This window comes from Cynoglossus semilaevis, chromosome 3, assembly GCF_000523025.1.
Source record: "Cynoglossus semilaevis isolate Cse_v1.0 chromosome 3, Cse_v1.0, whole genome shotgun sequence".
In the NCBI taxonomy this organism is placed as follows: Eukaryota; Metazoa; Chordata; class Actinopteri; order Pleuronectiformes; family Cynoglossidae; genus Cynoglossus; species Cynoglossus semilaevis.
Window position 1 is genome coordinate 15,006,860 of NC_024309.1, and position 10,124 is coordinate 15,016,983.

Sequence of the window (10,124 nt, forward strand, 5' to 3'; positions counted from 1 at the left end):
GTGAGTATTAACAGAATCTATTCCACTAATCATTTGGTTTATATTTGTATTAGTACATGAGAATGCACCACCACAGCCCAGGGTTTTAAAATTAAAATCTTTTATTGATAAAAAACCAGACCATTATCTGCAGAACTGTTGAGTTTGTTATGTCGGAGTGATATAATCTGACACATCTTCTAGGCCTGTGCACTCGTTGTCCAGGTATTCCAGTATCACGTTACCCCCGTTGTACAGAGGAGTTTCTGGGTGAGACAGCAGCGAGACCAGGGTGACATCCATCGGCACTGCCTCCCCAGACTGAGGGTGGCACAACCGCAGCTTCTGCAAACCCAAGAATGACCTCAGTTTAGGAGTAAAAATTACTTTGAAACATTAACTAACCATCAGCAGATAAAAGTCATGAGAAAACACCAAAGGTTTGTTTCATAAAAAGGAAACAAAGTGTTGTGTGTTACCTTGGCTGTCAGTATGTTGTTGTTGTTTTTTAGGCTAGCCAGAGATGCGGCGTAATCCACCACTTTTCCTACACTCCATTTGGAACAGAAGAACATGGGTTGGCTGGAGGCTTTACATTCTTTGGGGAGATATACCTGAAAATAGGTTCTCTCTGTCTGAAAGGCCAAAACCGGAGATCAGTCAGTAACAGGACGAGGACGTCTGAAGACAACGATGTGAGAATGACGTTTACCTGTGGAAGTCCTTTGTCTCCTGCAGCATGCAGTTTCAGTTTCATCAATGCTACCTTGGCAGCAGTTGCACTGTTCTTTGCCCCTTTACGTCCTTTAGTTTTGGACCCATCCTTTGATTCTGAATTTTTTTTTAAAATTACACAAATGTTAAGCAAAATATGCATAAAGTCTGGCACATTTACAATACCATGTGTAAAACGCTGACCCACAATCCTTTGCACAAGCTCCTTTGTAGCTGCCATTCGAGGCTTTTGAACTTCCAACTTTTCACACTTGTGATCATCCTGATGACGATGGCTGAAAGTTATGAACGATGATTGCATTCATGGATCACGCAAGAGAACTACAATTCATGCAAACAATAAAAATGTCATCTTACAATAGAAAACATTGAAAGAATTAACTAAACTTACGCTAAACAGAAATGTTTTTCACACTGTGGACATATGACAGGCAGCAACTCTTTTCCTCTGCAGTCTGTGAATGAGCACGGAAAACTGGAACTACCACCAGCCGCCCGCGGTTCACTCTGTTCTCCAGTCGCCGACTCCTGCAAGGTCAGATTAGATCATCTACAGGAACGGAACGGCATGTGAAATTTTAATCTAAAGAATGTGAACAGTTTATGCTACTCTTGTCACAGAATCATAACATTTTTAACAACAACATAACACGTATAGTGCAGCTCACCTCTGGACAGGAGTGGGACTCCCTGCTTCTGTGCTCGAGGCTGCAAGAAAGAAAACATTTAATACGATTCATCACAGACTTATATTATTAAGTGAACCTACTGTATTATCAGGATTATATTTGACACCATGTCTCATCTGTTGCTCAGAATTTAAATTAAAACTTACCAGTAAACACCACTGCAGGAATCGCAGATAAATGGAAGGAAATCTGTAGAAAAACAAAAAAAAAAAAAAGAATGAATGAATGACTGCATTAACTGAGACTGTTTTTACAAACGTATCGTTCATATCCTCCATGGCGTTTAATAAAATAAAATCTGGTTTCAACCCTTATTAATTAATTCATCAGGTCGTAGATGGAAATAAGAAGAGACCCCAGAGAACAATGATGGACGTATCGATGGTACAGGCAAAGAAAAAGACGAAAGGGGAAAATAAACCGATAGTTAATAGCTGTGGTCCACAACATAACAACTTTAACTGTACTTTACACGTTATGTCTTGAATTATTTCCGTAACACACATATTTAAATAATTTTAAAAAGTCAGGAGAGATTTTCAATGAATTATTGGTTGACACTTTTCACGAGGAGCACCGGCAATAACACTTGACTACTTCTCAAATCCTGTGCAGATAGCGGTTAGCTCACCTAGCTAGGCTAACCGTGTGTCTAGCTGCTCTGTTTTTACAACAACGACACAGACAATAATGCCACATTTTATAAAGTTAGTCATCATAACTAATGTGAGGTTTGGACAGACCTTTTAGAAAACAGGAGTCCACCTGGCAGTGTTTTCCGACGTCTAATTCCGCCATTTGTTTGACGCGACGCTGAGGATGTCAACACGAACTTTGACCCCGAAACTATTGTCACGTGATTACACAAAGACTTTCTATGTATTTATGTATAAAACTGGCAAAATACAATGAAAATGAAATTAATTACGCCGTCAACTTGGAATTGTGTAAAATTAAAAAGATAAATAATGTTGTTAATGATACATTTATGCTCATTTACAAATTTAAAAAACAGAATAATAATCGTTACAACAAATAATAATATTCAAATCATAAAATACAATCTTCCTTCCCATGTTCTCGTCGTGAATTTTCACAGCATACTATGCAAATCTATAATAGTAATTTTAAAAATAGCTTTTATTTATTGAATTAACTATATAAGTCCGGTCACGTGGGTACAGATGTCCAAGGATGAAACAGGAATTGAAGGGCGTCAGGTGTCATTACGTCACTCAGGTGAAAGGTGTGGTGCGTTCAATGGCTGGTTTGAATAGAAACCATAAAGCCGTCGAACAGGAAATTCCGATCTGCTACAAACACACCCGTCTGAAAGAACCAGTCCACCGTCGACGGGGGAAAGTTCAGTTTAGCACCGTGGTTGTCTGAGCTCTTGTTTCTACAGTGTTGTTGCACAGAAACAGCTTTGAAAATGAGCAAAATATCGAAATTGTTCAAGGGCAGCTCCAGCTCAAGTTCTTCGAGCTCGTCCAAGTCCAAATCCAAGCAGCACCGAGGAGGTCCGAGTCCTCAGGAGGCCATCCACAAACTCCGAGAGACGGAGGAAATGTTGACCAAGAAGCAGGACTACCTGGAGAAGAGGATAGAACAGGAGCTAATGATAGCCAAGAAACACGGCACCAAAAACAAGAGAGGTAAGATTAAAAAAAACACAAAAAAAAACCATTCAGAAAAACAGCTGAACCGATCCTGGCTGCGTGACCTGAATTCTGTCATAACAACCAGTAAAAGTCTCCTACATGACGTTTGAAGCTGCAGTGAATGATTATTTAAAACATTCTGTTTGTGTTATTATTTATTTTATACCTGTATGCTCCAGAAACGCTAGAAAATTGTTGCAAAAACGTTAGTATGTTTCCCAAACTTGAGCGTAAATGTCTTGTTTCATCCACAAACAACTGACTTTAAGTAGAAGAGCTGCAAAAACAACAAAAAATGTCTCAAACTGGTTAGACTTTATATATTTTTTGTTTGATATGTTTTAACTGATTTTTTAAATGATTTTTGTCCATTTAAATGTGTTCTTTGTGACTCTTTGGAACTCAGATGGACACGGGATATTTAAAGCCTTTTTTATGGTGTTTACCTCATTTTATGAGCCGTATGAATCAAATGCACATTTGTTTGATTATTCAGTCATGGAAATACCTGCTCCGTGGTGTTTTCCAACACAGACAAATGAAAAGACTCACTTATAAGATCATTTTAATGGAGCATAAACACAACACACTGTTATTGTGTCCCACCTTCCTGTGTGTTCACATGTCAAACCCTGTGGTTCTTTGCTGTTGATTCACCCCGGTCTAAAAATAATCCGATGGAGGGTGGAACCCTGTGTGTCTAAGAACACAGGAGAGTTTTAACCAGAGCAAAGGTGTGAAAGTATCAACGTGATCTAAAGTCTGTCTCTCCTTATCAGTTGCCCTGCAGGCGCTGAAGAGGAAGAAGCGATTGGAGCAGCAGCTCACCCAGATCGATGGGACGCTGTCTACCATCGAGTTCCAGAGAGAAGCCCTGGAGAACTCGCACACCAACACAGAGGTCCTGAAGAACATGGGTCTGGCTGCAAAGGCCATGAAGAGGATCCACGAGAGCACGTACGTAAGAACCTTTGGCAAAGGTCAAAGTAAAGGTCATTTTTATAAGGGATAAAATCTCTTCACTTTGGGAGTCAATGCATGATACCTGACTGTTATCTGAAGGTAATAATTTTTTATATATATTTTACAATTCTGGTCTAAAAGGTTATGACAAAACAGACAGATATACTCTGTCAAACATTAAAATTAAATTGAATAAATCTGCTTCCAGTTAAACAGACTGTCTTTTAGTGTTAGCTGCTAAAACTGAATAATGTTCATAGGTAAATGCCTCTGGAGGTTTGAATTTGGGGCCACGTTGATTTTTTTTTATTTTATTTTCCTACTGTAAATCTGTCTGGTCATTTTTCAGGGACATTGGCAAAATCGATGATCTGATGGATGACATCAACGAGCAGCAGGACTTGGCGAAAGAGATCAGCGATGCCATCTCTCGACCTTCTGGAGAGATGTTTGATGAGGTTCACAAATTATTTATCTCTCTCATCTTTTTTGTGTTGTTTATTTAAAGCAAAAGGTGGCTCAAAGGTGTAAAAGAAATTTTCGACATATTCCTATGTAATAGAGTGTTAGGGAGGGAACAAAAGGGGGTGCTATAGTAAAAGTTTGGGAACCACTAGTTTTGAATATTATCTGTTCCCTTGGTTTTTGCTCAAATATTTTCTGAATTGTTTGTTTTTAGGATGAGCTCATGGCAGAGTTGGCCGAACTGGAAAATGAGGCACTTGAGGAGAGCATCAGTGATTTGCCCAGTGCACCAGCTATGAAACTGCCTTCAACACGGCCCAGTCATCGCACAAGTAAGTCAGAGGAGTTTTTGTAATTGATGAGCAATATAAAAGTATTGCTCTGTGCCTCTGGGACTCTTGGTGATACTCACAAAGTAATGCTTTTTTTGGCCATCTGAAGACTCAAAGCCTGGATGACTCAGAAGTGTTTTGTTTTATTTCAACTGTTTTTACTTACCATCTGGGAGTATGTTCATTAACACAATTTTCTTTATTTTGCAGCAACAAAGAAGAGGGTTGAAGATGACGACGATATGCGTATGCTGGCATCTTGGGCCACTTAAGCACCATAAATCAGCATCGCACTTCCTGAGGAGGACTTCAGATTTTTCTTTTAATTTTGAAGGGAAGAACTTTTTTTTTTTTTTTTTAATCTTATAATGGACTCCAAAGGTTGTGTTTATTAAGAAATGAAATATTTCGAATGAATGAAGGAATTCACAATCTGCCATTTACTATGCTTTTCAGCTTTTACTTCCTGCTCTCAAGGTTTGAAACTAGGTAGTTTCTTTTTCCTAGAGCAAATAGCTGTGTAGTATTTTTGATCCCTGTAAATAGGCTTACACATTACACACACCATGTAAATAGAACGCTTTTCACTTTTCAACAATAAAATAATTCATAATGTTTAGTGTCTTTGTGTATTGTCTTGCTATTCTGCTACTCTGAATGACTGCAGTCCTGTCACTAATAGTTCAGCTTTAAGATACATTTGATTTTATTCATAATATTTAAAATATATATACTGTAGATTTTTATAGGACATGTAAAACGCACAACAGAAACTCGTCGGTTATGCGTCAATTATAAATAGGAAGGTAAACAAAGTGTTGTCAAACACATGATTAAACCATAAAAACACAACTTCCGGCCACATGCTCTTATTTTGAAACGTTACAAGAAGTACGCACACATTTATCACGGTTAACTTGATGCTCTCTTGAAGAGGAAGTCCTCCTCCAGTCAACCGAAGTGTCCGCCCAAAAAACGAATATCACCTGGAACTGACTCTTACTGTGGATAAAAAAACACAGACAATGGCAGAAAACAAACCACGACCGACTACAAGTAAGTCAGTAATGTGTACATATTGTTCCTGAAACAATTGTTGTGTTTAAAAAAAATGACCAGTTTTCGAGGTTATCAAAGTTAGCGCGGAAAGTTAGCAGAGGACGCTTTCCAGGCTAAACCGGACTGTAACATGTTTGACACGTACAAGGAAACGTCAGAGGTTAGTAGGTTAGGGACAGGTTAATTAAGTTTTAAATCAGTATTGTCGACATGAGTTCGATCAACTTCATTAAAACCTACCGTTTAGCTTTACAATATCTTTCCGGAAACAATGTCCCACCTTAACCAACTGCCCTTTATACACACACCCACATAAATATATATAAATATAAATGTGAACAGTGTAAATACTCATAATGGACTTTCAAGAGTAACTTTGCTAACCCATTAAGAATATTTTGTCCATTTTTAAAAACATATTCCATACATGATACAGTAGTAAACCCTGTATTCCTGAACAAACTAGCATTGATTAGCTAGCATTACACTTGTGATAATGTTCCTAGTCTGATAGTTAATGTTTTACAGGGTGTTAAAATATGTAAACTTATTCCAGAGATTGTCGGACATTTTAATTATTATATAAAAATATCAACTGACCCATAATTAATTAATTTCACCTTTCATCCACAGTACATCGCACATCTCTAGATTATGTGACTTCCCACTATAACAACGAGATTCACGTGATATAATAACTATAACAAAACGAGATGTTCCTGTTGATAGTGCCTAACTGTGACTCTGTGTTAACCTCTTTACCACAGCCAGAGATGCTGCAGGAACGGAAGAAGAGGCGAAGAAGAAAGCCGCCCAGGCAGCCATCCGTCTGGATCAAATCCGCCTGGTGGTTCTGGGCTGGAGGTGGCCGGGGAAGAGCCTGACAGGGAACACAATCATAGGCCGAGAGGAGTTTCGTCTGGAGCGAGCAGCGGAGTTCTGCGTAAAGAGGCAAACGGAGGTGGATGGTCGAGAGGTGACGGTCGTGGACACCCCGGGATGGTTCTCGGCCCAAGATACCCCTCCCTCCTATAAACAGGAGCTGGTCAGAGGAGCAGCTCTCTGCCCCCCGGGACCCCACGCCTTCCTGCTGGTCATTCCTGTGGGTATGTTCACCGACGTGGACCGTGCTCGCATCGAGGAGCACGTCAGCCTGTTCGGGGAACACGTGTGGAAACATACCATCGTTGTTTTCACGTGGGCCGAGGTGTTGAGGACCATTCCGATCGAGAGGTACATTCGCAGAGAAGGCAAGGACCTGCAGTGGGTGCTGGAGAAGTGCAAGCACCGGTACTTTGTCATCAATAACTGTATATATGGGGAGCACCCGCAGGTGGGACGCTTGTTGGAGGGCGTGGAGAGGCTGGTGGCAAACGAAGGAGGCTACTACAAACCAGAGGAGGTGGAGAAAGAGAAGAAACCTGTGGAGGAGAACAAGAACACTGACAGGGATGTGAGAGAGCTGGGGGCCAGACCGAAACAGAACTCTGGACTGGGATTATCCAAGGCCATGGAGGTGGATCCAGTTCCCAGTAAGTGATGTTTTTTAAAGACTATATATCTTGTCTGAGAAGGTACTTTTTAGATGAGAGATTAGAGAACAAAAATAAACAAATTTGGTTGTGAACTTCCTGGGATTTGTTTGTGGCCAAGGTGAATGAAATGTCATGTTAAAAAAAAAATCACAATCATTTCCTGTTGATGCAGCATGTGATTCCCGTGGGTGTGGCCTTACATCACAGGATGACTTCCTGTTTGGACATAAATTATTTTATTCACACACATTGTGTTAAATGTTTTTTTTTCCAACATTTATTGTTTCATATGTTCTCAGGCTACGTTTATTTACCTGACCAGTTTTTTATTCACACACATCGTGTTAAATTTTTTTTTTCCAACATTTATTGTTTCATTTTTTTCTGACTTACTCTTATAGTGGTGTATAAAAAAGGACCAAATCAGCTAACTCTGTTTCATTGTCTAATTGTAGATTAACCCCCCCACCTCTACCACCCACCCTGTTGCCTGATGAAGCCCCTGAACCGGGACCTACAGACCAGGACTCGCCAATCCTTTCCACGGCGAAGTCTGAAAATGAAAAAATGTATTTATTTGATGAAATCTGACATGTATTGAGTCCAAAGTTACTAATTCAGCTGTTTGTAATATAAAATGTTTTTATTTTCCTAATGCTGAGACAAATTCCATTCAGTTTGTAGTGACACATTTGAGTCAGTGAAGGTGAGCTGTTACACAGAGTAGTAGTAGTAGTAGTAGTACTAGTAATAATAATATTACTGTGTTTAAAACCCCACTCTAGTCCAGGGGTCTCAAACACCAATCATCTAAGGGCCACTCCTCACCACTGCCATTTCATTGGATGGCAACATCAGAGTTTGTTGTTAATGACAAAATATTTTTTCAATAATACAGTTTAAGCACCTGACATAAATAACACGTGCTGAATTTTGCTGTCACTGTCACTTGGATTTTCATTGTTTGTGACCAAATTGTTGATGTTTTCTGATGTAACTTTATTTTTACTGTAACTCTAACAGAGCAGCACGTTTGCACTGGCCTTTGACTAAACAGCCAGGACGTCAGGTTGGGCCACACTGGCAGCAGTGGTTAGCACAGTTCCCTTACAGCGAGAAGGTTTGATTCTTGTGTTTCTGTCGGCAGTTTCCATGTTCATGCTTCAACAACGTGTTCACTCCAAACTGATCATAGGTGTGAATGTAGGTGTGAATGGTTGTTTCTCTCTATGCGTGACCCGCCCCCACACCCTGACTGAATGACCGCTGGGGTTGGCTGCCCCCTCTGTGATTAGGATTTGAAGATATTCAGATATTCATACTCTGAGAAAATGAGAAAGTTTTAAAACCCCTGGTGGTCATAGTGTGTTAGGGCAGCTGTGACAACGTGGACCTGAGCAGGTTACTGCAGGAGATAATGTTTCCAACAGGAAGAAACTCTAGACCGGTTAACAGTCCTGAAGTCTTCTTTGTTATAATGAAGTACTGGTGACTCATCTGCACTCACTAAGAACCATGTGTTCTACTAAGAGTCTCAACATTAAAGGTCAACACTAGTGGACAAACATCGGTCTGCAGCCTTCCATGGAGATTTATTTTTTAAAGTAATTTATTCCTTATTTTGGTAACACCTCTTTGCTTTTCATATCTTATTTTTTTAATGTTCCCACATACCTGTTGGGTTTTTTTTAAATAATGACAGGGTACAATACAAATATTGATTTTTATCATTTATAACATATGGAATATAAAATAGAGACATTTTTAAGTACAATTTTTTAAACATTTTTTCTACAGTTTTTAGTTTAAAGTTCTTCCTTCATTTTCAACATTTCCACCTTCCGTTTATTGTCTTTTATTTTCAGCCATTGTTTGTGACTTTAATCCTGAGCCAGTTCTTTGTGACGGTTTTCATTTTGTCCACCAGGGGGACTCTCATCAATTATTGAATTCGTCAAACTGCACTGATCCAGACTTGTGGATGAAATATGGATAAATATTTGACACAGTGCTAAGTCAATGTCCCTGTAGAAAGACTGTGTCTGCACTATATAAAATGTGCTTTTGTTTTTGTCACCATTTTTTCCTCTAATGCTGATTATCATCATCATCGTCGTCCGACTGGTTGAGGAGGAAAAAACTCCCAGCTTTGTTGAACAACTTCTGTGAATTCTGAATTTTTTCTTTTTTGTTTCTTTTGTTTGTTTGTGTGAATGTACTTTTTATCTGAAGTAAAACTTGTGTGGTACTGTAGTACACTGGTGTGTGTTGACGTTCCACTGTTACTGATGAGGACAAGGATTTAAACCCAGGGGTTTTGTTTGATGGGAAATCACCAGAAATGTAGGTCAAAGCTGTAGAACGTCCAAACCCAGAAGAAGAATTTAGTTTTGTCTTCTGATGGATTCCTCCGACTGTGGTCGTTTCACAGCTGATTTTTTTTCATCATAGGTTTTATTTGTGTGTTGGTTTTAAAAAAAACCTCTATGAGTTCTTGTTTTGTTTCTATGTTGTTTTCTCTTGTACATTTTGATCCACTGTCACTCTGTTTATCTCTGTTAATTTATGTGTTTCATTATTGTTGTACATCAGGAAATGAAATAAAATGTGTTTCTGTGGTTGATTTGATTTTTTTAATTTGTTGACAATATATAATTAAAGCATCTGTCTGACTTATTTTATTCACCAAATTACAAGATATTCCTA

General features: G+C 39.0%; 3 protein-coding genes across 4 annotated transcripts; 2 read left to right on the forward strand and 1 right to left on the reverse strand.

Annotated features, from left to right (window-relative positions):
- Window positions 1-83: 83 nt before the first annotated feature.
- On the reverse strand, window positions 84-2,262 carry zfand1 (zinc finger, AN1-type domain 1). Its single transcript, XM_008308295.2, has 8 exons — window positions 2,147-2,262; window positions 1,550-1,592; window positions 1,383-1,422; window positions 1,106-1,242; window positions 898-989; window positions 692-810; window positions 459-614; window positions 84-324 (listed from the first exon to the last, which is right to left on the reverse strand). Exons 1-8 carry the CDS (start codon window positions 2,199-2,201, stop codon window positions 148-150), a joined length of 819 nt encoding a protein of 272 aa, XP_008306517.1. The 5' UTR covers window positions 2,202-2,262; the 3' UTR covers window positions 84-147.
- A 363-nt stretch (window positions 2,263-2,625) lies between these two features.
- On the forward strand, window positions 2,626-5,440 carry chmp4c (charged multivesicular body protein 4C). Its single transcript, XM_008308296.3, has 5 exons — window positions 2,626-3,058; window positions 3,844-4,021; window positions 4,377-4,485; window positions 4,707-4,824; window positions 5,035-5,440. Exons 1-5 carry the CDS (start codon window positions 2,836-2,838, stop codon window positions 5,094-5,096), a joined length of 690 nt encoding a protein of 229 aa, XP_008306518.1. The 5' UTR covers window positions 2,626-2,835; the 3' UTR covers window positions 5,097-5,440.
- A 281-nt stretch (window positions 5,441-5,721) lies between these two features.
- gimap4 (GTPase IMAP family member 4) lies at window positions 5,722-10,036 on the forward strand. Of its 2 annotated transcripts, XM_008308298.3 has the most exons (3): window positions 5,722-5,880; window positions 6,651-7,415; window positions 7,874-10,036. In XM_008308298.3, the coding sequence occupies exons 1-3, from the start codon at window positions 5,850-5,852 to the stop codon at window positions 7,876-7,878; spliced, it is 801 nt and encodes a 266-aa protein (XP_008306520.1). In that variant the 5' UTR covers window positions 5,722-5,849; the 3' UTR covers window positions 7,879-10,036. The 2 variants fall into 2 exon arrangements, with proteins under 2 accessions (XP_008306520.1, XP_008306519.1); XM_008308297.3 differs by lacking the exon at window positions 7,874-10,036 and having other exon boundaries at window positions 6,651-7,423.
- The last annotated feature ends 88 nt before the right edge of the window (window positions 10,037-10,124 follow it).